The sequence below is a fragment of the Plecotus auritus genome (assembly GCF_963455305.1).
Source record: "Plecotus auritus genome assembly, chromosome: 9".
Taxonomy (NCBI): domain Eukaryota; kingdom Metazoa; phylum Chordata; class Mammalia; order Chiroptera; family Vespertilionidae; genus Plecotus; species Plecotus auritus.
This window is the reverse complement of record NC_137783.1, coordinates 154,644,001-154,671,771: the sequence shown is the minus strand read 5'-3', so window position 1 is coordinate 154,671,771 and position 27,771 is coordinate 154,644,001. Positions and strand designations below refer to the sequence as shown.

Genomic DNA, 27,771 nt, shown 5'->3' with positions numbered 1-27,771 from the left:
AGGCCTAGGGTCCCGTGAGAGGTACTCCAGTCTGGAGGGCTTCTGGCCTGGCAGTGGTGGGAAGGCTTGAAAAAGTCTTGCGGTCCTGACCAGTTTGGCTCAGTGGATAGAGAGTGTCGGCCTTCGGACGGAAGGGTCCCAGGTTCGATTCCGGTCAAGGACATGTACCTTGGTTGCGGGCACATCCCCAGTTGGAGGTGTGCAGGAGGCAGCTGATTGATGTTTCTCTCTCTTCAATGTTTCTAACTCTCTATCCCTCTCCTTTCCTCTCTGTAAAAAATCAATAAAATATATAGGGAAAAAAAAAAAGTCTGCGGACCCGCTAGACTAGGAGACTGAGTTGGGGGGGGGCAGCTCTCCAGGGACAGTGGGCAGCACTCCCCCCACCTGCCCTGGGCTCAGCGGGCAGCTCCCAGCTCCCCAGGCAGGACCTTGGGCATGGCAGGTGGCTCCAGGCCTACCCCAGGAGGCTCCATGCAGGACTGGCCCGACTCCGGTGGTTTACCCAGAGCTGCGTGCGGGTGGCATGGCAAAGAGATGGTCACCTGAGTGTGGATTGGGAGGACACCCCACCAGTGCTCCCTGCTGAGCCTGTGGGCCTTGGTCTCCTTGTCCCTACAGAGAGGCCCATGGGACAAGCTCATATGGGCTGTGAGGGCTTGGGCTCTGACAAGAGAGGCAGGGACGCCTCCAGACACAAACAAGGACCCACAGCCCCAGCTCAGCCTGGAGGGCTGTGGACCGGGACACGCGATGCCCGTGGCTCCCCCACACACAGGAGGTCCAGGAGGCTGCAGTGTGGTTGGTAGAGTTTATTAGGAGGAGGGGTTTTTCTGCTGGACACAGATGGGTTTGATGGGGGATGGGGACAGGATGAGGACCAGCGGGGGGCACAGGGGAGCCTGATGCCCCCTCCCCCCATTCGTTCCTTCATGTCTGCAGGCAGGCAGGCCGGCCAGGCAGCCCACTGGGTAGAGCCCACGTCCCGGACGAGCAGCCCAGCCATGGTGAGTCACCTTCAAAGGGCAGTTTCTTCAGTAACGCCCAGTGAGTCACTAGGGCTGGCTGGTCACCGGGCACTGGGAAGGTGGACTGAGCCACATCTGGGGGGTCGAGCCCAGTTGCTGCAGCAACAGCAGCAGCAGCAGCAGCAGGTGGGCCCCGGCGACAGGCAGGCCGAGGCCAGAGCCTTCCTGGGGCCACCGCCCAGCTGCTTGGTCTCACAGGCGTCCCTCTCGTCTCGTAGCCGCGTGTTCAGCTCCCTGGGGAAGGGAGTCCAGGGACTCTGAGAGGTCTCAGGAGGCAGAATTTTAGGGCGGGGAGTGTGGGCTCAGACCAGGCAGGGGCCGCAGCATGAGGGAGAGAGGGCAGATACAAGGAAGGCCTTCCTTGCAGTAAGCTGGGCAGTGGGCAGGGATGTGTGGGAGCTGCACTGAGCCCCTTCCCTCCGTTGGCTGAGCCAGACCGAACCTGAGGAGCGCCAGCTGCCGCACGAGGCTGAGCTTCTCCTTCTGCATGTTCCTTGAGACAGCACCCACGTCCCTGCGGGCGGGAGGCGGTGACCTGGGTGGAGGGAGACTCCTGGGGCGCTCCCCGACCCCTCTAGGGGACCCTGACCCACGCAGACCCTGGCGGAGAGGCCGAGACTTGGGATGCGGATGGAAGCGGCCCAGACCTGAGCCCCAAGCGCGACCCCCCCGCTTCGACGCGCCCGTGGGCCCCACCCCCTGTTCGGGACACGCCCCTGACGGCCGCCCCAGCCCCTGGCACCGTAAGGTCTGCTCCTGGCGGCCCAGCACTTCGCCCTCCAGCCTGCGGAGCTGCTCCTGCGCCGCCTCCAGCTGCGCCCGCAGCGCCTCGTTGGCCAGCCACAGCTGCGCGTTCTGCGCCTGCGCCTCCAGCTGCTCCGCGGCCCGGGTCTGCAGCTGCTGTTCCAACTGGGGGGGGGGGGGGGGGAGGGGGGAGTCGAGACTAGAGAGGAACCCCCTCTGCCCTGGGAGGCTGGTGTGCCTCTGGCTCACAACGATTCCGAGGCTGGGGACACTAAGGCTCAGGGGACCTCAAGGGTACCGGGGAGGGCATGGTGACGGTGGGATGGGGGCACGGGCCGGGCGGTCCGCCACCTTCCCCGGGGCGTGGGCCGGTGGCCGCTCACCTCCCGCTGCCGCAGGCCCGCGCGCTCCAGCTCCTGCTCGCGGCTCTGCAGCTCCAGCTCCAGGCGGCCTCTCCGCTCCTCCCGGGGATGGTCCTGGGACGCGCCGGGGGCACCTGAGCCTCCGCGAACCGCGAAGGGGCAGGGGCCGGGGGAGGGACCAGTTCCGAGGAGGCGGGGCCAGGGAGACGCGCGCGTCTGGGATTGGGCGGGGCGGTAGGGGGCGGGGCCGCGGGCCCACCTGGCTCCTCAGGCGCTGGCGCTGCTCTCGGAGCTGCTGCTCCGTCTCCTCGTACAGACACCGCACCTCCCTCTCGTGCTCGCTCTCCCGCCTTGGGGTGGGGGACGGGGACGGGGGTGAGACAGCTGCATGGAGCCTGCCTGGACTGCAGCCCCCGGCCCCGCCCCGCCCCCAGCCCTCACCGCCGCAGCGCCAGCTCCAGGCCGGCTCGCTCTCGGGCCGCCTCCTCCAGGCAGGCCGACGCACGCATCAGAACGTCCTCGAAGTATCCCAGCAGCTCGGGTCGCTCGCGCTGCAGCCGGGTCCAGAGCAGCCGCACCGCCCGCTGCCTGGAAGAGCGGGCGGGGGCTGAAGCCAAAGTGGGGGCTCCGCGCCCGCCCCCGAGATGACCTCTGCAGCCCCGGACCAGCCAGGCGCATTGGCCGCATTCAGGGTCTCCCTCTTGTGGGTGATTTCGCCCTGCCAGGGGTCTGCGTGTGCGCCGCCGGCTTGGCAGCGAGGGGTCATGTGTAGGCGGGGCTGTGCCCGGGTGTAGGAGCCCGGGGCCCTGTGACCGGCGCCGCCCCACAGCAGCCCTGACCGCTGCCTCCTAAAATGCAAATTCTGCGGGAAATCACACCCGTCCGCCCAGGTGGTGGCAGCGGAGAGGGAACCGCGGGGCCAGACCCCGCCTGGGGGCCATGCCCAGAGCAGGCAGCATGCGGACCAGGGAGCTGGGGCAGGACCAGCGCAGACTCACTCGCTCAGGACCTGGGCCACCCCCAGCTGCTCCAGCGCCGAGAGGAACCTCTCCTCCTCCTCCTCCTCCTCCTCCAGGGAGCCCCCGGTGCCTGGCCCCTCAGACCAGCCCGACTCAAAGGTTTCCTCAGAAGCCCCAGAGGGCTGTGTGCCCTGGACCGACTCTGCCCCCACAAACTTCCCTGTGGGCATGGGAAAGAGATTACCGGGACTGTGGGTTACCACCCTGGGTCAGCCGCCACTGCCCACACACACACACACACACACATCCTGCCCTTTCTATGAGCCCAGTTTCCTGTTTTTCTTCCTTATTCTGGGTGGATTCTCAGCCTGGGAGCAGGAGGGGACAGCACTCAGGCCAGAATGGACAGCTGGCTCCCAGCCCACCTGGGTTTGGCACAGCAGCGAGGTGGGGTGCAGGAGGGACAGCGGCACCCAGGCCTCAGCAGCGGGGGGCTTTCTGTGGGGCCTTCCCGCGCTGCCTGTGTGTGCAGAGCCCCCACATGCACCAGGGGAGGGTCCTTGGGTGGGGGTCAGGGTGGGGCTCACCCAGGCCGAGGCAGAACTCCCGGGCAGTGAGGAAACCCGTGCGGGCCTGGTCCAGGCTTTCGAACACAGCCTCGAGCTGCTCGGGCGTGAGGAGCAGGTCGTTGTGCAGGCCCTGGCGGACAGAACGGGGCTGAGTGACCAGGGTCAGCCCCGCCGGGCAGCCCCTCAGGACGGGGACTCACCTGCAGGTCGTGCCGGGTGATGAAGCCCTTGGCCTCCTTGTCACACAGCAGGAACAGCTCCTGGGCCTGCGCCAGCATGGCTGCCCATGGCCCCACGGAGCCTCCCTCCTGCTCCCCCTCCTCCTCCGGGGCCTCCCCAGGGCTGGCCATGAAAGTGGGGTCTTGGCTGCCAGGTGCTGTAAAGCCAAGGAGGAGTCAGGGGCTGAGCAGAGCTCATAAGAAATGGGGGGGCGGGGAGGCAGAGAGAGGGTAAAGGCCCAGGGTGGCTGAGGGCTAAGCTGGGGCCGTGGGGACACAGGGTTGGGCAGAGGAAGGTGGGAGAAGGCCTGGCTTAGGTCCAGGGAGGAGGGGCAGCTGGGAGGGTCCCGCCCGCTTGAGGGAGACGCTGCGGGCTCGGGGTGCAAGGGGTCGGGTGATGCAGGCTCTGGGCCTGTGAGGACTGTGAGGGAGCTAGAGCTGCGGGCCCAGGAGGGGGCCCGGGAGAGGGCTGGCTGGGAAGGGGCAGTCTCGGTGGGAGGTGGGGAGTCCATGGAAGAAGGCCTTGGGATGGCAGCTGAGGGCACAGGGCTGGGTGAGGGAGTGGCCATCCGGGAGGAGCTGAACGGGTCCTGGCGTTGGGGACAGGACACGGGGCTGAGGGGCTGACCAGCAGGAGCGCTCAGCCCGACCTGGGCCTCTGGCCCGGCCTCCACCAGCTGGCAGGTGGCTCGCCCCGCCCTCCCGCCTCAGCCCCGCCCACCCGGCGCCGGGCTCCCCGGGCGCGGGTGCAGGTGCAGGGCCCCGGCCTGGGCAGGGTGCCCGCCCTGGCTCCGGTCAGAAATACCCTAGGTGCCAGGCTGCACAGACTCCGCGGCACGAGGCTCGCCCCCTCCTCGGCTCAGAACCTCCGCGGGACTCCCTCCCGCAGGGCGCCTCGCCCTGGATCCCCAGTCCGTCGGAGCCACCTGTCTTCCCGCGACGCCCCGGGCGCGGTTTTCCGGCACCAGCCCCAGCGCGGCGAGCCCGCACCTGGGCCTGACGTCCTTCCCCAGGTCAGAGCGCGTCCACCCGCCCTGTTCCGGGGGGGGCTGAGCGGGACGCGCTGTCCGAAGGCAGGTCTGAGGAAGCGGGACCGGGCACGCGGGCCAGACACCCCCACCCGCGCCACCGCCGCACCGGCCACCGCGGGCTCCGCGGCCAGAGGGCCATCCCAGCGGAAGCTGCGTTTCGGCCGGACGCGGGGAGCGGGAAGGAAGGGCCGCCGGGGCCCCGCCCCGTGGGGGCCCCCGGAGCCCCTGACCGCCCCGCGCGCTCGGGGTCGGCGCGCCCTGCAGGCCCCGGAGGGCGGCGGACCCGCGGGGCGCCTACCTGCGCGCTGCGCCGACGCCGCACCTGCCACCACCTGGCCGCTCCTCCCGGAAGGCGGGCGCGGCGGGGGACGCGGGGCGGATCGGCTCCTGCCGCTCTGCAGGCTCCGAGACCCCGGCGTGGGCCGGCCCCGGGCGGGCGGGGCGCCGCCGCTGCTGTCGCCTGTCCCCGCCTCTCGCCTCGCTCCCCACCCTCCCGCGACCTGGCTCCGTCCCGGCAGAGACCCCGCGGGCGGTGGGGCGAGGTGACCCGGCTCCTGGGGACCCTCCCTGTGCGGGGCCAGGTGACAGGGGCATGTGCGGAGGATCCCGATTTAAGGCGCTAGAAAGTGCGAGGGAACCGCAGCAGGAAACGCACCGAACACCCCCATGGTGTGTCCCGGAGTGAGGGCGTCCGCTCCCTATACGTCCCCACTTCGTTTCTCCCCGTTTCTAAACAATGCACACGTGACATCCTAGAAAATGCCATTTAAATCAACAGACGCCCGGGAGGTGTGAGGGTGAGCGAGGGGGTGGGACTGCCGCTGGGCTGGCTTGGGGCAGAGAGGAGCTGGCGGGAGTCTGCGGTGCCCCCCTCTTCCCAGGCCTCCCCGGCCCGCCGGCCCCGCACCCACCTGGAGGGCCCCGGGGCCTCCGCTTCTCCAAGGCCCGGATCCTGCTGAACTAGAACAGGCTGGGCCGATAGGACGGGACCTTGAGAGAGAGGGGGGCGGCCCCTGGCACACCGAGCGCCAGGGACCTGCCCAGCCGGCTCGCCCAGTCCTGCAGTCCCACTCCACCGTTATTGTTGGCTGGGGGCTGCCGCCCACACAGCCCCTCCGGGTTGAGGGGAGCAGGTGGGGCCGAACCGCAGGACTAAGGGCTCTGGAAAGCTGGCCCGGCGCCAGGCTCTGTCCCAGCGCCCTCAGGCCCTGGCTCCTGGTCACCAGGGAGCCGGAGCGGAGGGGGCTTTCAGGAGCGGAGGGGGCTTTCAGGAGCAGAGGGGGCTTTCAGGAAGCCATGGCTCTCCCAGAACACGGTCCGGCCCCTCCGGCTCAGACCTCACCCTATCCCCGGCCCCTCCTGTGTAGTGGCAGGAGACTGGGCCCCCCGAGGATGAGGAGGGGTTCAGGGGAGCAGGAACATGTGTGCACCTCGCCAGTAAGGCTCGCACACAACGCCCTGCGTGCAGCAGGCCCGGCGCCCGCTCCTGGGGAACCTCACCCTGCCGGCCCAGAGGGCAGCCCCCCCACGTCACCACGGAGTGGAGGTGCGACACCACCTTTTGTAAACACGTCTTTGTTTTTTATTCAGCGAGGATCTTGGTCTCAAATATTTCCACTGGCCCTTGGGAAGCTGTGCCCACAGGTCAGCCGGCAGGCCTCGGGGCAAAGGGGGGCACGTGTGTGTGAGGAGTGGCCGCAGCCCAGGAGGCCCACAGCGAACGCTGGCCTCCAGCAGAAGGGGCCCTGGCAGCCGGGATGAAAGCTGTACCCACAGGTCAGCTGGAGGTGTCGCATACAAGGAGGACGCAGGGGCTGAGCTGTGGCCTTTATTACATCTGCTTCAGCGAAAATAAATAAGTCTTCACACATCTGCAGCATTCTCCAGTGAAAATCGCGAGGGAGGAGCAGGTGCCAAGTTCGAGGGAGTAGTACTGCCCGGCCCCCCCCCCCCCCCCCCCCGCCCCTGCGCTGCCCTAGGGCGCCTGGGCGTGGGTGTTAAGGCACAGGTGAGGGGCCCTCTGTGGCTAGGGGCGGGGGGCTGCACGCCCGCCTCCTCAGTGCAGCAAGTGAGTGGTTTGTGGAGGAGCTGACAGCCAAGTGCCTTCTCCCAGCTGGGTGGCCCCATCTCCTCTCGCCCCCAGGCATGGAGGGAGGCGGGGAGGGGGTCTCAGATGACCCCAGGGCCCCGCCTCATGGGGCAGGGAAGCTGGAGGGCCTGGCCCTCAGCACTGGGACCCCGGGGGTGGGGGGAGCGAGGGCTCTCAGCAAGGGGGCGGGTGCTGTGGGGGCGCGGGGCTGGGGCTGGGGCAGGTGGGGGTGGGGGTGCGCATGCGCAGGGCATCGGGCGGGAAGGCCACGTTGGTGCAGAAGAGGCCGAGCAGCAGCTGGCGCTGGCACTCCTCCCACTTGGCCAGCGTGTCCACCAGGGAGAGGTTGCTGCGCATCCAGCCGGGCAGCGCCTCGCAGTAGGCGGCGTAGGACAGCGGGACCGAGGGCAGCGACTGGACGCGGCGCAGCTCCGCCTGCTCCGCCAGCCTGCGGGGGCCGGGGGAGGGGGGCTTTAGTGGGGAGCATTAAAGTGAGGCTGTGGCCCCCGTGAGCACAGCAGCCAGGGGCGTACCTGGACGGCAGGCGGCTGCCCAGCTTCCTCTTGGCACGCATCACCAGGTACTGGCAGATGCTGCCCGTCTGCTCCTTCATCCACCGGATGTCCTCGGGCACGTCGGGCAGCCACTCCAGCAAGCTGGGGCGGGTGGGAGGCACACCTCAGGGTCAGGGCCTGCCCCTTGCCCACCCCCCACCTTTGGCCCTGACATCTCTACCCTCCCCCGACCAGCTGCCTCTTCCCTGGGGTGACCACCACTCAGGAACGGCCCCAAAGTTGGTCCAGGCTCCGCTCCTGCCCGCCCCCATCCTGTACCGGATGGTGAAGGACACGGCGCTCTCCAGGGGCAGAGTGTACGGCGTCATCATAGCTGTGGCCAGACGCACGGGCAGCATGTTGGAGAGGGTGGTCAGCAGGTCTTTGGGCTCCATGCAGGCCTCCAGCAGGGCTGGGGGGGCAGGAGGGAGGCTGACCACCAGTGGGGGAGGTGGGGCCAGCCCTGCTCTGCTCCACCACCCTCCCCATGGCCCTCTACCTCCCTGAGCCTGCCCCCCACGCCCTCACTGAGCCTGCCCCCCACGCACCCTCCCTGAGCCTGCCCCCCACGCACCCTCACTGAGCCTGCCCCACACGCACCCTCATTGAGCCTGCCCCCCACGCACCCTCACTGAGCCGTGTGCCCCACACGCACCCCCACTGAGCCTGCCCCCCACGCACCCCCACTGAGCCTGCCCCCCACACACCCCCACTGAGCCTGCCCCCCACGCACCCCCACTGAGCCTGCCCCCCACGCACCCCCACTGAGCCTGCCCCCCACGCACCCCCACTGAGCCTGCCCCCCACGCACCCTCATTGAGCCTGCCCCCCACGCACCCTCACTGAGCCGTGTGCCCCCACGCACCCTCATTGAGCCTGCCCCACACGCACCCTCATTGAGCCGTGTGCCCCCCACGCACCCTCACTGAGCCTGCCCCCCACGCACCCTCCCTGAGCCTGCCCCCCATGCACCCTCACTGAGCCTGCCCCCCACGCACCCTCATTGAGCCGTGTGCCCCCCACGCACCCTCACTGAGCCTGCCCCCCACGCACCCTCATTGAGCCGTGTGCCCCCCACGCACCCTCACTGAGCCTGCCCCCCACGCACCCCCCCACACGCACCCTCATTGAGCCGTGCGGGCAGATGGTCCAGGATGTGATCCTCCACCAGAGCCCTCTCCACTGCCATCACAGCTTTCTCCTGGTCCTCATCCTGGCGGACGGGGGGCTTGGCGGGGGGCAGTGCCAGCAGGGGATTGGGCCTATCCAGGAGGCCTGGGTGGGAGGACCAAACATGTGGTCAGCTCAGCGGAGGGGGCCATGGCGCAGCCCCCGCCCCCGGGCCTGGCCCCACACACCATTCCTCCGCAGGAAGCGCAGGCCGTCCCGGTAGCCCTGCTTGCACATCTCCCGCAGCACCTGAGGGCAGGGAAGGGGGAGCAGGGAAGTCAGACCCACCAGATCTGTCCCTGGGGTCCCTGCAAACCCCACCCCTCCCCACCACAAGCAAAGGGACCCAGGACCCAGGACAAGATGAGGCTGGAGAGGCTGCCCCCAGGGGAGAGGCTGTGCGGGCCACAGGCTTCTTCCCAGCCCTCGGAAGAGGTTGTCCCGACCCCCTGCCGTCACTCAGGAGCGGTCAGAGGGCAGCTTTCTCCCTCAGGACCAGGACCAGGACCAGGAGCAGGACCGGGACCGGGACCGGAACCAGGACCAGGACCAGGACCAGGTGAGGAGGCGAAAGCAGAGCGCGGGCTCACCATGGGCTCGGGCGGGAACAGGGCCTTGGAGAGGCGGTAAAGGTTGCGCAGGTTGAACTGGATGCTGGTGTTGGTCACCCGGAGCTCATGGATGTTGGTGGAGCTGTCCTGCGGGCAGATGTCACTCTCGCCCGAGAAGGGGGACACGGTGATGGTGTTCTTGAGCTCATAGAGCGGCAGGTTGTCTGAGATGCCACCGTCCACGTAGCGCTGAGGTGGCAGGGACAAAGGGTCACACAGTGAGGGGCCTGCAGAGAGGCTGGCTGCCCCGGGGGCCCCTCCCAGTGGCTGTTTCATTTGAGCCTTCACCGACTAGGCACTGGCCACGGCCCGCCTGGGCGCTGAGAAATAGCCAGACATGGGGGGGTGGGGGTGGGGGTGGGGGGAAGCTACAGGCAGGCCAGCCCTGCCAAGCCTCGGGCTGGCCTGGCTCTTGAGTAACTCCGGGGGAAGTGAGGCAACAGGCAGTGGCGGGAGTGAGGGCCTGGGGACACACAGACGGCTTCCTCCTCCCCCCTCGTCCCTCGTCCCTCGGCACACGCAGTGTCTCTGGTCACCCAGACGCACTCACCACGCCCTGGAGGATGGGCGGGATGAGGCCGCAGTACACGGGGATGAAGGTGCTACAGACGTTGGCCTGCGGGAAGGACAGAGCGGGCGGTGAGCCGGGGCTTCGGGGTCCGGCTGTGCCCCGGCGTGACCCCTGCAGGGGCCCACCTGGATGAGCTCGTCCTTGGAGCTGAAGTGGTAGATAATGACGTTCTCGCCGTCCGAGACGCGGGTCAGGGAGATGCCCAGGCGCCCGCTGGCGCGCTCGTGGCTGTCGGCGGGCAGGGTCTTCATCAGGCAGCTGCGGATGGTCTTCACCAGGTTGAAGGAGGGGTGCAGGGGGCCCAGGAACCGCTTCCGGGCCTCCTTAGACACCTCGATGATGTTGGCACCGGCCTCGCCTGGGGCAGCAGGGCCAAGGGTCAGGGGCCAGCACTCCTGGACTTAGCACCTCCCGATGGCTCCATGCCCAGTGTCTCAGGGCACACCGACGCCACGCGTGGCATCCCCTCCACCCTGGAGGGACCCCAGTGTCCAGCAGGGGGCCGGCCCACAATTGGGACTTTTGCCACCTAACCCTGAAGAGAGAGGCAGGCCACCCCCACCCCTGCCCCCCCGGGAGGACAGACACTGGGGCTGCCAACTGGGGCTGGGCCTGCCCTCTGCCCTCTGCCTGGCGTTTCCCAACAGCCTGCCCTGGTCCATGAGTCACCAGGCCTGGCCGCATGTGGCACTCAGCTGGGGATCGGGCGGCAGAGGCTCAACTCTGACCAGCCTCAGCCTTTACCCACTTGGCCAGATCCAGACCCGCTAAACCCAGCACAGCCCAGGGGCCCCACAGGGTGGAAATAGTGGGGTCCCACCGCCCCAGGAACGCACGATGGTGTCCCACTGCAGCCAGGAGCAAGCAGCCCCCTAACACTCCTCTTGGGGCCGTGGGGCCAGCCTAGGATAAGGCTAGAGCGGGCGGGGCCCAGGCCCTCCTCCCGGACCACACCCAGGGCAGAGTGAGCGGGGCGGGGGCACCTGCCACCCTGGGGGCTCCAGCTGCCCGAGACCACAAGTGAAAAAGAGGCTCCCCGCCCTGGCCGGGTGGCTCAGTTGGTTGGAGTGTTGGTCTGCACACCAACAGGTTGCCGGTTCAATTCCTGGCCAGGGCACACACCTAGGTTTTGGTTCATTCCCTGGTGGAGACACGTACAGGAGGCAACTGATTGATATTTCTCTCACATCAATGTTTCTTTCTCTCTCTCCTTTTCTCTCTAAAATGAATAAATACATCCCTGGCTCGTTTGGCTCAGTGGATGGGGCGTCGGCCTGCGGACTCAGGGGTCGCGGGTTCGATTCCGGTCAAGGGCATGTGCCTTGGTTGCAGGCACATCCTCAGTGGGGGTGTGTGCGGGAGGCGGCTGATCGATGCTTCTCTCTCATCGATGTTTCCAACTCTCTATGCCTCTCCCTTCCTCTCTGTAAAAAAATCAATAAAATATATTTTAAAAAAAATAAAAAAATAAAATGGCCCTGGCCAGTTTGGCTCAGTGGATGGAGCATCGGCCTGTGGACTGGAGGGTCCCGGGTTCGATTCCGGTCGGGGGCATGTGCCTTGGTTGCGGGCACGTCCCCAGTGGAGGGTGTGCAGGGGGCAGCTGATCGATGTTTCTCTCTCATCGATGTTTCTGACTCTCTCTCCCTCTCCCTTCCTCTCTGTAAAAAATCAATAAAATATATATTTTTAAAAATAAAAATAAATAAAATGAATAAAAACATATCCTTGGGCCCTGGCCGATTTGGTTCAGTGGATAGAGCCATGGCCTGCAGACTGAAGAGTCCCAGGTTCGATTCCGGTCAAGGGCACATGTCCAGTTGCCGGCTCGATCCCCAATGGGAGGCATGCAGGAGGCGGCTGATCGGTGATTCCTTCTCATCATTGATGTTTCTATCTCTATCTCTCTCTTCCTCTCTGAAATCAATAAAGATATATTTTTAAAAAAACCCACATATCCTTGGGTAAGGGTTTAAAAAAAAAGATAGATTATGGTTGATAATTTCTCATTATAAAAAAAAGAAAAATGCCCTAGCCAGTTTGGCTCAGCAAATAGACCGAAGGGTCCCAGGTTCAATTCCTGTCAAGGCCATGTACCTCCGTTGCAGGCTCCTCCCTGGCCGGGCCCTGGTTGAGGCATATGCGGAAGGCAACCAATCGGTGTGTCTCTCTCACATCGATGTTTCTCTCTGTCTCTCCCTCTCTCTTCCACTCTCCCTAAAAATCAATGGGAATATATCCTCGGGTGAGGATTAACAAAACAAAAAAGAAGAGAAAAAAAAGAAAAGAAAGAGGCGTTTTGAGAGTGGGGTGTGGGGAGGGGGAGGAGTCATGTCCTCAGTTGGGTACCAGGGACCTGGGTGTCTCTTTTTCTTTTTTTTTTTTTCAGAGAGGAAGGGAGAATGAGAGAAAGATGGAAACATCAACGATGAGAGAGAATCACTGATGGACTGCCTCCCGCATGCCCCACACTGGGGATTGAGCCTGCAACCCAGGCATGTGCCCTTGACCGGAATCGAACCCAGGACCGTTCAGTCCGCAGGCTGACACTCTTCCCACTGAGCCAAACTGGCTTGGGCCTGGGTGTCTCCCGAGGCCGGCCAGCGTGGGGACTGAGAACTCTGGTCTGAAGGCCTCCTGAGAGGGAGGGGTCAGGGCCCCAGTGGTGGATCCCCTTCCCAGGAGTGCAGAGGTATGCTCCCACCCCACCCCCGCAGGGCAAAGGTCATGGGGAGGAGGCAGGGGAGAGCCCCGCACAGGCTCCTGCAGGGCGGGGCACTGATGACCCCTGGGTCACCTTGCTGCCCAGAGTGGCGGGCTGGGCAGCACTCCCGGGACTCCTGGAGGACTCCGGTAAACACTCGGGCACCGCCGGAAGTGTGTGTGAGTGGAGGCGTCCTTCCCGGTACACTCAGCCCTCCGCCCTCCCCACCGCGGGGCGGAGCGCCCAGGAACTCCAGCCACCCCATGGAAGGGGCCCAGGCGGTGGGCCACAGCCGGGACCCAGGCCCCCCGTGGGCGCTATGCAAGGTGGAAGAGAGCGCCGGGCCCAGGCCGGGCCCGTCTGGCTCCTGCTCCAGGGGCCCGGCCCTCGGAGAGCATCAGGCCTCAGCCGAGGTGCTCTTCAGAGGCCACCCCCATACCCCGGGGCCCTGGCAGCCTGGGGTGCCAGAGCCTCAGGACACGGTGACCGCTAGCACCTGGTCCCTGCACCCGGCCGGGGACGAGGGGGCAGCGCAGGCCCCGCCCCCTACCCTCACGGCCCCGCCCCCGAGTTAATGTCTCTTTCCAATAAAATAGCTTCTGCTGCACCTGCCCGCCCCCAGCTACCGCTCCGGAGGCGGGCCTAGGCGACAGCCTGGCCCCAGAAGCGCCCAGGACCAGGCACCCCAGGAGCAAAACAAGCCAGGCCCCGCCCCCGGCCGGCACCCCGGATGGCACTCGCGTCCGGGTCCCGCTTCCCTGCGCCGAGGAGGGAAAGGGGCGCTGGGCGCCTAACAGCCCGCCCGGCCCCCCGACGGCCCCGCTCACCCAGGCAGGCCCCGGTGACCAGCGCCGTGGCCGTGAGCGCCCCGGCCGAGGCGCCGTAGATGTGCGTGGCGTTGGCCACCAGGAAGGGCGCATGCTCGCGGAGGCAGGAGGCCACGCCGATGTGGTAGACGCCGAGGAAGCCGCAGCCCGCGAACGAGATATTCCACGTCGTCTCCCGGGGGGACGTCGCGTCCTTGGGGAACATCGCGGCGGCCCGCCGGCCCGGGGTCTCCGGAGGCCGGCCTCGCCGTTCGCTCGCCGGTAGCTCGGGGCCGGCCGCCCGTTCGCAGTCGCTCTCTTTCAGGGTCTCCGCCGTGGAGGCGGCGACGCTGCGCAAGGAGGCGGCGGAGACGGTGTTTTTAGAGGTTGGTGGGCGGGGCCGGCGCGGGGCGGGGCCGTCACACGCGGCCCAATCGGGGCGCGCGGGGAACGGCCGCGCCCTCGGGGGCCCTGGAGCCCCGCCCCTCCCCGGAGGCCCCGCCCCCGGGCCGGAGACAACCCCCTCCGCCGCGGTCGGGTCCTCTGGGCCCTGAGCTGCCCACACCTGCGGCGGCCAGAGACAGCGGCCTGGCCCCCGGCCTACTGCCCGCTTCCCCGTCCGCCATCGTGGGCGGCGGAGCGGACCCAGAGGCCGAGGAGTGTGGGGAGGAGTGAGGCCGCCGGAGTCTGTGGGCCTGGGAGCCTCGTGGAAGTCTGGACTCTCGCGAAAGGAGGGCCCTGGTGTTTGGGCAGCCCCCTCCGCCTCCCTCATGGTCTGGCTTCAACACCCACTCCCCAAGCCAGTGACCCCCAGCAACCACCACTCATCCCCGGGCTGACCCATAAGCATCCAGGGCCGGATACTCACAAACAACCGAAAGAGCTCACATAAGCGCGGGGGACCACCCCTGAGGTCCACCCCCCAGCCCACCCCCTCCCCCACGGCCCCTCCGCACCTGGGCACCAACCTGGGTTCTACCTGCGACCCCAGCTCCTCAGGCTGTGCCATCTACTTAGGTATGACTTGGCCCCTGCCCCGCCCCTGCTAGGTGCCCCAGCAGGTGGAGCAGTGGGTGATGTCACGCTCCCTCCAGTTCCGCATTTTTCTCCTGGACTGCCTGTGCCACAGGCCTAGCCTGGTTGGGATTCCAAGCCAGCCCTGCACCTCACCCCGGGGCTGGTCTACGCTGGGGCGGTGGGGAGGCAGGGTGCCCAGATGGTGCCAGGGTGCAGCCCCCGCCAGCCCAGGGTCAGGCCCAGAAGCCAGAGTAGGTAGGGCGTGTGGATAGTTAACTCGGAAAGGGCACAGGGGCTGCTGTCAGGCTACCCGACCGCATGTGCGCAGGCCCTGGGTGGGATGGGGATTGAGAGGGGAGCCGGGCTTGGGCACCGGGAGAGGGAGAAGCAGCGGATCTCTCCGAATGAATCTTAGAAAGACTTGCCCTCTCTCTCATCCCCCAAGGCCTTGGATGCAGGTACAGTGCCAAGGGTGTGGCCCCGGCAGGATGGCCAGGGCCTCTGGTGTTTGAGTCCTGGGGGATGCTGCTGGAGGCAGCGGGGGGCAAAGAGCGTGGCACAGTGGGGATAAGGCCAGCCTGGGAAGTTCAGGGGTTCACCAAGGTGGTCAAGAGGGAAGCTGGGCCCAGCTGGTATGGCTCAGTGGTTGAGTGTTGACCTATGAACCTGGAGATCATGGTTCAATTCCTGGTCAGGGCACATGCCCAGGGCTTGATCCCCAGTGTGGGGTGTGCAGGAGGCAGCCAATCGATGATTCTCTCATTGATGTTTCTGTCTCTCTCTTCCTCTCCCTCTCTTTGATATCAATAAAAACATATTTTTTAAAAAGGGGGGGAAGGGGAGCTGGGCAGTGCAGGCTGAGCCAGAGACTAAAGTTCCTGCCCCAACCTGCTCCAAGGAGAGGCTGGGGTCCCAGCCCTGCCTGCTTCATTGGGACCATGGGGTCTTGGGGGATGGCGCTGCCCCGGTGCAGAGACCTCTGCCCCCATTTCCACACCAGGGTTGAACTGTTTTGGGTACAGATCCCTCCCTTCGGGCCTCTGGGACGTCAGCTCTGGAGCCAGGAACAGGGCGGCCCTTCCTGGAATCCTGGCTGGGGCGGGAGGAACCCCTGGTGTCTGGTGTGCGATGGCTATGCCAGCGGTGTCAACGCCTCTCCCACGGTGTCCTCTGGCCCACACAGGGCCCTTCTCCTCGGGGCTGGAGGATAGCCTGTGAGCTCTGCCCTGGACCCTGGGCCCACTTCTCTGCTAGGCCTTCTACCCCAGCCTGGGACGGGGCCCCACCCCACAGGCAACTTGCCCCTCGGGCTCGAGCGTGCGGCGAGGACCTCTGCACTTGTCCCACTTCTCTTGGCCCCATGTCCCACCCACCAGAAACTTGGCTTCTACATCCTCCCATAAGGCTCTGGGCCAGTGGTTCCCAATGTGGGGCATGTGCACACAGGGGGGCAGTTGATTTTTTAAAAAGGGGGGCGCTCTGACCGGTTTGGCTCAGTGGATAGAGCATCGGCCTGCAGACTGAGGGGTCCCGGGTTCGATTCCGGTCAAGGGCATGTATCTTGGTTGCGGGCACATCCCCAGTAGGGCGTGTGCAGGAGGCAGCTGATCGATGTTTCTCTCTCATCTATGTTTCTAACTCTATCCCTCTCCCTTCCTTTCTGTAAAAAATCAATGAAATATAATTTTAAAAAATAAAATAAAAAGGGGGGCAATTCCAGAATGAGGTATTAACAGTCAGTTTCTTGCATTTCTTATGGTTCTAGGGGCCTCATATACATTTATGCATTTTGGTTCTCTATTATGTTTTGAAACTATTTTTTCGTATCACTTCGTATTATTTTTAACAATTTCTTAGTGATTTCTTCCTCAGGACTTCAACTGTCCTTTCATTTTTTTTCCCCTTTCATGGATGCCATGTTCTTTGGAAGCTTGTTTAGACCAAGTTCATGGCCTTTGAGGCTTCCTCCCCGCAAACAGTTCACTTTTTGAATAAGAATTGTATGTCATAGGGGGCATCAGGATTTGAGATGCTTAGGTGGGGCGTGGCCAGAAGGCTGGGGACCCCTGGTCCTCTGGCCTTCCTCCCTCACTCCTGCCCTGGGGCCTCTGCAGTCTTGGCTCCCTGGCTGGGGGAGGCCTCCTGTTCTCATCGCTTTTCCCACAGAACTAGCCCGCAGGGGAAGGCTCTTCACACAGGAAGCGCACACCCAGCCAGCTGCCGAGCCGGGGCCTCAGGGGGGTAAGCAGTGTCTACTGAGGACCATGGCAGGCCCCCACCAAAAGGACTGTGAGCTCATGGCCCAGGTGAGCTTATGTACCCACTCGCCCAGCAGAGCAGGTGCCGGACTGGATCCCCTACCCTTCAGAAACCCAGGGACCACACACAGGCCACCGTCTTGGGGGAACTGGTGGCCTCTGCCCACCTCGGAGCAATGGAGACCAACCACTGTTGCTTTTTAAAAAACTCATTTATTGATTTGAGAGAGAAGGGGACGGAAGAGAGAAACGTGGATGTGCTGTTCTGTGTATGTGCGCCACCTCCGTGTCGGGGCGATGCTCTAACCGAGCTGCCCGGCCAGGGCTGCCCACCGTGGCTTCTGATGTCTTCCTGGGGGTCCCCTGAAGGCGCCACTCCCCCAGTCCTCAGGAGCCAGGACCACTCAAGGAGGCTGGTGTCCCTTCCTGAGCCCGTCAAGGCTTGGCAACATCCAAGACCCACAGGAAGTGTCCCCGCCCCAACACCAGCTCTTGGGCCAGCAGCGCCTCCTCCCTGGCCGCCCCACAGCTGCCTTGCACGAGGCGAGTGCAGAGGCCAGGCTCTAACAAACGGTCACAGGCCCCTCAGGATATATGTAAAAAGGACTTTATTTGCAGGGGAACGACACTCTAATCAAACAAGCCAAATCCCATGTCATCATCCGACTCCTCGGACTCCTCCTTCTTCTCATCTTTCTTCTCCTCGGCTGTGGGGAAAAGACCAGTGAGCGAGGCAGCCAGTGCAGACCAGGCTCCCAGCCGCTCCAGCGCAGCCGCAGTGCCAGCTGCCCGAGCCTCCACTTACCCGCAGCTGGGGCAGAACCAGCAGCAGGAGCTGCAGACCCCGGGGCGGCGGAGACTGCCACAGCCCCTCCAGCGGGAACGCTGGCCAGCTTGCCAATACCTAGGAAGCAGAGAAGGGAGTGAGAGCCGAACAGCCGCTCGGACTAAACTCTCCCACACAAGAGGCTCCGCCACGCCCCAGCCCCCAAACTTCCCACCTGGGAACTGGGCTTCCAGGAATTGGCCCACAAGCTGGGCCGTAACCCCCTACCCTGGGGTCAGGTTGGACAAACATGTTTATGCCCAGGCAGGGACCTGGTCTGCTGCCCAGTGCCCAGATCCTCGTTCCCAGCAGTGAGCTCAGAGGAGGCTTTTGGCTGAGCTGGCTCTTGTCCTGGCCAGTCACATGTCCAGGGACAGGAATGGCTGCTCCAGCAGCGCAATTTCCAAACAAGTCCCATCACCTCCACCCTGATGTCACCAGAAAGCAATCCACCCCATAAAGGGAGCCCGGGCCTGTGGTCACCGCTGACACCAACCCCCTTACAGAGGGCACGTGGAGAGACTTGTTTACTAGGCCCAGTTCTCCAAACCCCGGGGCAGGGCAGCCAGGCCCGGGGCAGCACAGGCGCCCCCTAGCGTCCTCTCTCAGAGTGTCCAGAAGTGCCCCTGGCATGAGCCCGCGGAAGCCGTGCTCACTCCTCCTCGGGGCGAGGCTTCTAGGCTGCTCTGGTCCACAAGCGAAACCTGGAAGGCCACAGGCGACCAACAGGAATTAGGATGGACCATGGAAACAGAAGGCCCTGCGCAAGCTCACCCTGGGCGATGACATCTTCGATGTTCTTCCCGTTCAGCTCGCCGATCACCTGGAGGAGAAAACCATGACCAGCAGTTACCAGGCACCCGACCTGCACCCCCTGCTGGAGCCAGGGCCCGCCAGTTACCACGCACACGTGGGTGCTCCGCACCGAGACAGCTACAAATGGGAACTTACACATCTAAGTTACTGCCGAGAAACAGATGCAAAAATATCTTAATGTGTACCCAGCATATGTCAAAATAACACCTTAATTAATTTGGGTGAAAAAGAATGGCTCTCAAATATATCCGCCTTTGCATTTCTTAGAATACGGCCGTTACTACAGAATTTTAAGTCACACGAGACTTCCACTGAGCTTTTACTAAACCATGCTGGTCTCTTGTTTCCCTGGGGCTGTATCAAGGCCTCCGAACCACACTTTCCCCAAAAAAACACTCGGATTGGGTAGGAGAGGGACCCCTTTGTGCAGAGTATCGGTCGGCGGGGCCCGGCGGGCGGCTACCTTGTTGAGCCGGTCGTCGTCCGCCTCGATGCCCACACTGTCCAGGATCTTCTTGATGTCCTTGGCGCTGGGGGAGGCATTGCCCCCGAGGGCGGCCAGCAGGTAGGAGGCAACGTAGCGCATCCTGAGCGGCGGAGAGAGCCGTGGCGTTATCGTGAGGCCTCCGGCCCCCACCTCGGCCCGAGCGCGGCCGCGCGTGGCCCGGCCTGGGGGACCCCACCGAGGCCGCCCCGCGCCCTGCCCGCCCCCTAAGGCCCCCGCGCGGCCAACGGCCCAGTCGGGTCGCTCCACTCACTCGGCGGCGGCGGAGGGGCCTCGCGCGTGCGACTTCGGCGGCGTCAGGCAGGGAAAGGAAGACGCCGGCGCGGGGGGCGGGGGTAATCCGCTACCCAGAAGCCTCCGGGAGCTACACTCCTCGCACCCTGAGGGCGCCTGTGAGTGACGTCACAAGGCGCTCGGCCAATGAGGACGCTGGAGAAGTCATCGTCCGGTCCGGTCCCGCAGCCGCCCCAGCAAAGGCGAAGGGCAATTCCGAGGCCGCCTTCTTATACATCGTGGGGCGAACATCCCCCGAAACCCCTGCGGCGGCGGAACGAAGCGGGGCGCGAGCCCGAGCGCAGCTTCTCTCTTCAGGGCTCCCTGCATGCCACGCGGGGCCTACACACTCCCAACATGCAACGCGGCCGCCTCGCCCGCGACGCCTTCCTTTGCGACAGCGGCCAACGCCGCCGGTAACTACAAGTCCCATCGTCCAGGGCGGCCGGAAGCGCGAGTGCGCTGCTGCCTGCGGGAGCGACACGTGGGTCCCACTGAGGCTGCGCAGGTTCGGCCGGGGCGCTTCCGGCTCTGGCGGTGCCTGGTCGCGGGGACAAGAGGCTCGTGTCCGGTGGGGTCGAGCCCTAGCCCTGCCTGACCCTGCGAGGTGGGCGAGACGCACTGATGTCGCGGAGCCGAGCCGTCTGGGCCCAGTGGCTGCTCCTCCGCTGCTCTGACTGTGTCGGCTCGAATCTGACCTCCGTGTGCACGCGGACATCAGCACGTGCCACCCAGTCACTGCTCCATGTCGGACCCTGCTGCGGCCTGCGGCCCGGGAGGGAATAGACCCAGGCCGCTTCCGCAAACCTTAGGGTCTAGCGCGGTGACACGCGGAGTAAATAAACAAGGATGTCCCCGGCCGACGTAGACACTGAAGGGATGAGGCAGGAACATTGAGCTGAAAGATGAGAAGGAGGCGGCCTTGCTAAATTCCGGGGTGGGCACCAGGCAGTGGGGTCAGAGGCAAAGGTCGGCGGGAGATGGGTCCGAGGCGGCAGCCAGCGGCCTAACAGAGCGAGCCTGGGGTGTAGTGCATCAAACGCTGTTGTGCTAATGCAAACCACACAGTCGCCCTGAAGCATCCATCTTATATAAAGACTGTTGTTTGAAATTTTGACCCTGCTATTTGGCTTCTGTAAATGCCTGCTTGCTTAAATAATAAGGAAAATGAGACTACTCCCATTTCAGAGAGGCCATTAAACCTTCCCAGGACTAAGTTATCAGTGCTGGCACCAGGCCAGGCCTCTGGTTGAGGTCTCAAGGCCCCAGCACATAGGGGCTCTTTAAGAACTTGCAAAGGAGGCCGGAAACACCCCATATTTGGGAGACAAAGAAGGTAAAAACATATAAATTGAGAAAATTCCTCCATGTTGGGGCCCAGAATTTGAGAGACATTTTCCTCTGGACCCGCGCATAATAAATGTAACTCCATCTCTCTAAGTATTGCTTTGTTCTCCGGTTTTCTGTAACAGCCCTAGGCGTCGTTGCCGGAGGTCAGGCACGGACACTTTCTTGCTCAAGGTCACACAATTGGGGTCAAGTGGGGAGACCATCCTGGCAAGGATAGCCCTTCGTTGCAATCAATAGCGAAGTGGCATGATGTGATTGATTTTTTAAAAATTATGTTTTTTATTGATTTCAGTGAGGAAGGGAGAGAGAGAGAGAGAGAGAGAGACATCAATGATGAGGGAGCATCACTGATTGGCTGCCTCCTGCACACCCCACACTAGGGACCGAGCCCACAACCCGGGCATGTGCCCTGACCGGCAATGGAACCATGACCTCCTGGTTCACAGGTCGACGCCCAACCACTGAGCCACTCCAGTGGGGCTGCTTGATTGACGTAAGTGGAAAATAATACATAAAATTTACCATTTTAATTAGACAATTCCGTGGTACTTGGTACATTCACATCATTGTAAAACCATCACCACCGACATCTCCAGAACTTACTCATTTTCCCAAACTCCCCGGCTCCGGTGGCTCATTATTTTACTTGCTGTCTCTGGACCTGACTCCTCCTGTGAGTGTAACTGCCCAGTATTTGTCCCTCTGTGTCGGTGCTATTTTTTTAAAAATATATTTTATTGATTTTTTTACAGAGAGGAAGGGAGAGGGATAGAGAGTTAGAAACATCGATCAGCTGCCTCCTGCACACCTCCTACTGGGGATGTGCCCGTAACCAAGGTACATGCCCTTGACCGGAATCGAACCTGGGACCCTTCAGTCCGCAGGCCGACGCTCTATCCACTGAGCCACACCGGTTAGGGCTGTGTTGGTCCTATTTCACTCAACATACTATCCTCAAGGTTTACCCACGTTGTAGCATGTGTCAGAATGTCCTTCCTTTTTAGGGCTAAACCTTCGTGTGACTGGGTTTTATAAAGGCTTTTCTGGAAGCTCTGGGGAACTGAATGAGGGTGGGCAGGAGCCGGGAGAATGGAGGTCTGGCAGCTTCTGCCCATCCTGCTGGGAGGATGGTGGCGGCTGGGAGGTGGAGGGGAGGGTGCACACGGTGTGATGTGAGGCAGGACAGGCAGAGCCGGCTGTGTTCACCGGTCCCTTTACAGAGCACCCACTCGTGGGTGAGAGCGCGCAGGTGGGAGGCCTTCTGGTTTGAGGGTCTGGGCGGGGCAGGCGCTCCCCAGCTCCGTGGCCTTGGGCAAACGGGCCTCTTGGAGCCTCCTTGTCCTCCCTTCTGAGATGCAGACACACGTTGAAGGAGGAGGCCCGTGGGGAAGCCTGCTGGGGCCCTGCCCAGAGTGATCACCATGGAGAGGGTGACGGAAGCTGAGAGCCGGCGCGGCTGGCCGGAAGGACAGGCACCCAGAGCGAGGGGTGGGGGTGCCTGTGAGGCCGCAGGTGCGGTCAGTCCCCACGCCCGTCCGCCTGCGCGTGGCCAGCCTGTTCACACCCGGGACGGGAACGCACAGCCCCACAGCGCGAGCCGGGAGCCGCGACCTCGAAAAGGGCGGGTTTGGTGGCGCGCAGCACGCACCGCCGGACGCGGGCCAAGGGAAGCTGGAGACAGCTGGGCGGGCGCGAAGCAGACGGGGTCGGCGTCCGCGTCTCCAGGGCTGCAGGCGGGCCGCGGGCAGGCGGGGCGGGGCGGGACGGGACCCACAGGCGGTGGCCCGCGGACCCCGGGGGCGGGGCCCAGAGGGGGCGGCGCCCGGAGTCCCAGCCCGCCCGGAAACGCGCCGGCGGGAGCCCGGGCGCGCAGAGCGCACGGAGCCGGCCCGGAGGGAGCGCAGGTACGCGCGGCGGGAACGGGAACGGCGGGGTGGGGGAAGCATGCGCTCTCCGCTGCCGCCCGAGGTGTGAACTGGACGGGGCGGGAAGACCCCTCCAAGGGCCAGCGAGCGGGGTGCAGCAGCTCAGACCCCAGCCTCCTCTCTCACGTTCGCTTCTCTGACACACTTGGGCACGATCGATCGCCCGTGGCCTGGGACACCGCCCCCACGTGGTAGATGACAGTCCTGACCTGTCAAAGCTGTTGCGAGAAGGTGCGAGGTGGGGCTGGACCCAGGAGACTCATGGGGGGCGGGGGCAGAAGGGGACAGCCAGGATGACCTGACAGCTCTAGAGTCCCTTGTCCAAATTTCCAGAGACTCCCCACCGCCCTGCCCCCCGCAAGCAGGTTCCCAGGCTCCTCTGCACACAGGCCACACTGCTTGCGGCCCTCCGGCCCTGGGCCTCCATTCATCTGAGATCTGTCCAGCCTGGGCTCCGGGATCTAGGAGCTGGTGTGTTAACAAACCAGAGAGTCCCCATGCCACTGAGCGGGAGGAGGGTCCAGCCCCACCCCTCCCCTCTCCTCACCCTGACTCCGCAGCCTCTCCGGGCCCTGCCTCGGCAGGCCTGCCTGGCAAGCTGGGACATGTCCGGCCCCCGAGGCCTGCCGGTGGGCGATGGCCGCGGTGGAGGAGGAGCCGGAGCCCCGGGCGGCTGCTGCAGAGGATGCTGCAGGAGATGCTGCAGACGCTGCGGATGCGGGTCCTGGGGCATCCCTTCTCCTCGCCGGGAACCGCCTGAGCTTGGACCTGTACCCCGGGGGCTGCCGCCGGCTGCTGCGCCTGTGTGCCCGGCACCCCCCTCAGCTGCTGCGGGTGGAGTTCCTGCAGCTGAGTGGCCACGAAGACCCCCGGCTGCTGGGGGCCGCCCTGGCTCAGGTGCCGAAGAGCCTGCCGCACCTCCGCTCCCTGGTCCTCAAAGGTGAGCCCCGCCTGGTCCCAGCGCTCTCCCACCCCATCTCTAGCTCCTGCCTCTGCTTCTTGGGCCTCAAAGGTAAACCCCATTCCCAGCCCCATCCCTGTTCTCCGTACAGCACACGCAGCCCTCCTCTCCCAACGGGACACAGGCTGCGCCCCAGCTCCCGGCCCCCGCAGCGGCCTGGTGGTGGTCCCCGGCAGACTGCAGTGTGCATGCTTTCATGGGGCAGGACGTGGGTGATGGCTCCCGGCTGAGATGAGCCTTCAGTCCCGTCCCTGCCTCCCTCCACCTGCTGGTGTCTCTCCAGCAACTCCATCTGTCTGTCCTTGTCCGGCTGGGTAGACCTGGAGGCCCTGGCCCCCTGCATGCAGCTCCCTCCCTGGCTAAGCTGGGACCTGGGACTGAGGGCCACACCCGCCTTTCACCTTCCCAGGGGGGCAACACTGGGATGCGCTGGGCGCCTGCCTGCGGGGGTCCCTGACCACGCTGCCCGCCAGCCTGAGCGGCCTGATGCGCTTGGCCCACCTGGATCTGAGCTTTAACCGCCTGGAGACACTGCCCGCCTGCATCCCGCACATGTGCCACCTGCGTGCCCTCCTGCTCTCTCACAACCGCCTCTCAGAGCTGCCTGAGGCCCTGGGGGCCCTCTCGGCCCTCACCTTCCTGTCCGTGACCCACAACCACCTGCGGGCGCTGCCTGGGGCGCTGGGAGCCCTGTCCGCCCTCCAGCGCCTGGACCTCTCCGAGAACCGCCTGGACGCTCTGCCCCCTGAGGTCGGCGGCCTGAGCAGCCTCCAGGAGCTCAATCTGGCCTCCAACCGGCTGCAGAGCCTCCCGGCCTCCCTGGGTGAGTACCGCCTTGCCTCCTGGGCGCTCGGGACTGCAGGGCATGCCCCCAGGCACCGCCTGGCCTCCACTCATCAGCCCCTGTCAGCCTCCGCGGGCCGGGACCCTGCACTCCCAGGCCTGGCCTGGCGCTAGGGGCGGGGGGTGGGGGGGTTGCGGAGAGGTCCTTCTCTGGCCCTAAGCAGCGCCTGCCCACAGCGGGGCTGCGTTCCTTGCAGCTCCTTGTCCTGCACAGCAACCTCCTGGTCTCGGTGCCCGCTGGCCTGGCCCGCCTCCCGCTGCTCGTCCGGCTGGACCTGAGGGACAACCGGCTCCGGGAAGTGCCCCCCGAGCTGCTGGACGCCCCCTTTGTACGCCTGCAGGGGAACCCCCTGGGCGAGGCCCTGCCAGACTCCCCCAGCCCCCCAGGTAGACTCGTCGCTGGGGAGGGCAGACTACAGACGGGACACGGGCCGTCCGTCCCCATCCTCACGGCTGTCCTTCCACAGGGTCACCTGCGGTCCCGGGAATGCCCAGACTGCTCCTGACTTCAGAGCTGGACAGGTGTGTGATGGGGGAGGGTGGGGCCAGAGGAGCAGCCGGACACCTGACCCGTGCTCTGGGGTCTCCCAGAGGCCCCCAGGGGCCAGGCTCAGACCTGAAGCCCCTCCGGGTCTGACCTGATGCCTCCTACCCTGTTCTCACGCAGTTTCCTCGTGACCCCCCAAGGCTGCTCTGTGACCCTGGCCTGCGGGGTCCGCCTGCAGTTCCCCGCCGGGGCCACTGCCACCTCGGTCACCATCCGCTACCGCCTGTGGCTGCCGGAGCCGCGCCTCGTGCCCCTGGGCCCCCATGACTCGCTGCTCAGCGGGGTCCTGGAGCTGCAGCCCCACGGGCTGGCCTTCCAGCAGGCACGGCCGGGGCGGGGGGCAGATGGGGCGGCCAGCGGGGGGCGGGGCGTAGGTGGGGCGGCCAGGTGTGGCCTTCATGCTCACCCCGTGCCCGGCAGGAGGTGGGCCTGTGGCTGCTCTTTGTGCCCCCACGGGCCCGACGCTGCCGTGAGGTGGTGGTGAGGACCCTGAGCGAGGACAGCTGGACCGACCTGGAGACCCGCCTGGAGGAGGAGGCACCGAAGGTGAGGCTGCCCAGCCTGCCGGGGAGGAGCGGGGGGGTGGGGGGGTCCTCCAGGACCTGACTCCCCTCTGACCCTGTCCCCTCTGACCCCATCCCCATGCCCAGCGGCTCTGGGCTCACTGCCAGGTGCCCCACTTCTCGTGGTTCCTTGTGGTTTCACGCCCCGTGTCCAACGCCTGCCTGGTGCCACCAGAGGGGACATTGCTGTGGTCCTCGGGGCATCCGGGGGTCAAGGTCACATTCCCCCCTGGAGCCACCGAGGAGCCTCGTCCAGTCCGAATGCAGGTACCGACAGGGCAGCCGCCGGGGGTGGCCGGGGTGCCTCACACACGGGGGGTGTTCAGGCGGCCTGTCTGCCTAGGTGGTGCGCATGGCTGGCAGAGAGCTGCGGGCGCTGCTGGGGGAGCCCCAGGCGGCGGTGAGCCCCCTGCTGTGCCTCTCCCAGAGCGGCCCCTCCAGCTTCCTCCGGCCCGTCACCGTGCAGCTGCCTCTGCCCCCCGGCGTCACAGGTGAGCGAGGTGGCCCTGTGGCCCGGACTGGCGGCCAGAAGGGGCGGCCCTGCGGGGAGCCTCAGCCCGCGGCCCTCCCTCCCGCAGGCCTGAGTCTGGACCGCTCCCGCCTGCACCTGCTGTACCGGGCCCCCCCTGCAGCCACCTGGGATGACATCACGGCTCAGGTGGCCCTGGAGCTCACCCACCTGTACGCGCGCTTCCAGGTCACACACTTCTCCTGGTCAGTGGCCCCTCCGGCTTCCGCAGCCCCCTCCCCCGTCCTCTGCACGCGCAGCCCCGCCTCACCCCAGCCCCCCCAGGTACTGGCTCTGGTACACCACCAAGACCTGCGTGGGGGGCCTGGCGCAGAAGGCCTGGGAGCGGCTGCGGCTGCACCGCGTGAACCTCATCGCGCTGCAGCGGCGCAGGGACCCCGAGCAGGTCCTGCTCCAGTGCCTGCCCCGCAACAAGGTGGGAGCCGGGGGCCGGGAGGCCCGGGGACGTGGGGGTGGGGCCGGGGGTGGGCTCTGAGCCCGTGGGTGCCCCCCAGGTGGACGCCACCCTGCGGCGGCTGCTGGAGCGGTACCGCGGCCCTGAGCCCTCGGACACGGTGGAGATGTTCGAAGGCGAGAAATTCTTTGCTGCCTTTGAGAGAGGCATCGATGTGGATGCGGGTAGGCCCCGGCCCTGCAGGTGGGCCCCGGGTCCGCCCCGGACTCCCTGCTGACCCGCCCCCACCCGCAGACCGCCCGGACTGCGTGCAGGGCCGCGTGTGCTTCGTCTTCTACTCGCACCTGAAGAACCTGAAGGAGGTGTACGTGACCACCGCCCTGGACCGGCAGGCTCAGGCCGTGAGGGGCCAGGTGGGCCCATGGGGTGGGGCCCCCAGGCTGCCTGCCCGGGCTGCCTCGAGGCCGGGGCACTGAACCCTGTCTCCTGCCCCAGGTGTCCTTCTATCGGGGAGCCGTGCCTGAGGAGGTGCCCGAGGAGGCGGAGGCGGCCCGGCAGAGGAAGGGCGCGGACGCCCTGTGGATGGCCACTCTGCCCATCAAGCTGCCGGTGTGGCCTGGGGTGGGGAGAGGAGGGGTGAAGGGGCAGGGCTGGGCCTGGGGCAGAGGCCAGGGCTCACTGCGTCCACCCCTCCCCACAGAGACTGCGCAGGTCTGAGGGCCCGGGCCCGGGGCAGGGAGCCAGCCTCTCCCTGGCACCTCTGAACCTGGGCGATGCTGAGACCGGCTTCCTGACCCAGAGCAACCTGCTGAATCTGGCCGGGCGCCTGGGTCCGGACTGGCCGGCTGTGGCCCTGCACCTGGGCCTGTCCTACCGGGAGCTGCAGCGCATCCGGCATGAATTCCGGTGGGTGCCTGTTGGCCTCCGGCTGCCGCTCGGCCAGCCTCAGGCCTGGGCCCCTACTGCCGGGAGGCCCCACTGAGGCTGCTGAAGTGCCTTCGGGGACGGGGGGCGCAGGGCAAACAGACCGAAAGGGATGGTCTGGCCACACCTGGCGCAGGGAGCAGGAAGCCGGCCCAGGGGGGGTGTGGTAGGTAGTCCTGGGTGGGCCCCTCAGTCACTGAGCCCCCTTCTCCCCAGGGACGACCTGGACGCACAGATCCGTCACATGCTGTTCTCTTGGGCCGAGCGCCAGGCTGGGCAGCCAGGGGCAGTGGGGTGCCTCGTGCAGGCCCTGGAGCAGAGTGACCGGCGGGATGTGGCGGAAGAGGTGCGGGCTATCCTGGAGCTCGGCCGCCACAAGTATCAGGATGGCATCCGTCGCACAAGCCTGGCCCCCAGGGACCTTGCCCCCCCTGGGCCTTCGGCCTCACAGTCCCCAGAGCCTGCCCAGGCCTAGACTGACCCCGCCCACTCTGGCCTGGCCCCACGTGTGCTGTGGCCGGGCTCAGAGGTCCCCACCTCCAAGTCTTCCCTGTGTGTGGGGACAGTGACCTCCTCCGTGTGCAACAAACACCCATGTCTGGCTGCTGTCTCAGAGCTTTGGTT

The 27,771-nt window shown here is 65.5% G+C and overlaps 4 protein-coding genes across 6 annotated transcripts; 1 reads left to right on the top strand and 3 right to left on the bottom strand.

Annotated features, from left to right (window-relative positions):
- Positions 1 to 803: 803 nt before the first annotated feature.
- On the bottom strand, positions 804 to 5,878 carry CRACR2B (calcium release activated channel regulator 2B). 2 transcript variants are annotated; one of them, XM_080640208.1, is made up of 10 exons: positions 5,823 to 5,878; positions 3,863 to 4,038; positions 3,681 to 3,792; positions 3,133 to 3,313; positions 2,576 to 2,722; positions 2,394 to 2,484; positions 2,156 to 2,248; positions 1,771 to 1,937; positions 1,471 to 1,542; positions 804 to 1,262 (listed from the first exon to the last, which is right to left on the bottom strand). In XM_080640208.1, the coding sequence occupies exons 2-10, from the start codon at positions 4,010 to 4,012 to the stop codon at positions 1,070 to 1,072; spliced, it is 1,206 nt and encodes a 401-aa protein (XP_080496334.1). In that variant the 5' UTR covers positions 4,013 to 4,038; positions 5,823 to 5,878; the 3' UTR covers positions 804 to 1,069. The 2 variants fall into 2 exon arrangements, with proteins under 2 accessions (XP_080496334.1, XP_080496333.1); XM_080640207.1 differs by lacking the exon at positions 5,823 to 5,878 and adding an exon at positions 5,210 to 5,324.
- An 847-nt stretch (positions 5,879 to 6,725) lies between these two features.
- On the bottom strand, positions 6,726 to 13,799 carry PNPLA2 (patatin like domain 2, triacylglycerol lipase). Its single transcript, XM_080687176.1, has 9 exons — positions 13,438 to 13,799; positions 10,032 to 10,264; positions 9,886 to 9,951; positions 9,315 to 9,524; positions 8,913 to 8,973; positions 8,677 to 8,829; positions 7,834 to 7,966; positions 7,534 to 7,656; positions 6,726 to 7,448 (listed from the first exon to the last, which is right to left on the bottom strand). The coding sequence occupies exons 1-9, from the start codon at positions 13,640 to 13,642 to the stop codon at positions 7,175 to 7,177; spliced, it is 1,458 nt and encodes a 485-aa protein (XP_080543302.1). The 5' UTR covers positions 13,643 to 13,799; the 3' UTR covers positions 6,726 to 7,174.
- A 3,483-nt stretch (positions 13,800 to 17,282) lies between these two features.
- Positions 17,283 to 19,484, bottom strand: RPLP2 (ribosomal protein lateral stalk subunit P2). Its single transcript, XM_080641931.1, has 5 exons — positions 19,092 to 19,484; positions 18,797 to 18,920; positions 18,292 to 18,340; positions 17,497 to 17,595; positions 17,283 to 17,398 (listed from the first exon to the last, which is right to left on the bottom strand). The coding sequence occupies exons 2-5, from the start codon at positions 18,917 to 18,919 to the stop codon at positions 17,322 to 17,324; spliced, it is 348 nt and encodes a 115-aa protein (XP_080498057.1). The 5' UTR covers position 18,920; positions 19,092 to 19,484; the 3' UTR covers positions 17,283 to 17,321.
- A 2,808-nt stretch (positions 19,485 to 22,292) lies between these two features.
- Positions 22,293 to 27,757, top strand: PIDD1 (p53-induced death domain protein 1). 2 transcript variants are annotated; one of them, XM_080643056.1, is made up of 16 exons: positions 22,293 to 22,365; positions 22,947 to 23,326; positions 23,757 to 24,170; positions 24,368 to 24,577; positions 24,658 to 24,712; positions 24,858 to 25,059; positions 25,158 to 25,283; positions 25,388 to 25,567; positions 25,644 to 25,791; positions 25,879 to 26,014; positions 26,094 to 26,244; positions 26,324 to 26,447; positions 26,518 to 26,636; positions 26,719 to 26,832; positions 26,924 to 27,129; positions 27,364 to 27,757. In XM_080643056.1, the coding sequence occupies exons 2-16, from the start codon at positions 23,023 to 23,025 to the stop codon at positions 27,620 to 27,622; spliced, it is 2,748 nt and encodes a 915-aa protein (XP_080499182.1). In that variant the 5' UTR covers positions 22,293 to 22,365; positions 22,947 to 23,022; the 3' UTR covers positions 27,623 to 27,757. The 2 variants fall into 2 exon arrangements, with proteins under 2 accessions (XP_080499182.1, XP_080499183.1); XM_080643057.1 differs by lacking the exon at positions 24,368 to 24,577 and having other exon boundaries at positions 27,364 to 27,751.
- The last annotated feature ends 14 nt before the right edge of the window (positions 27,758 to 27,771 follow it).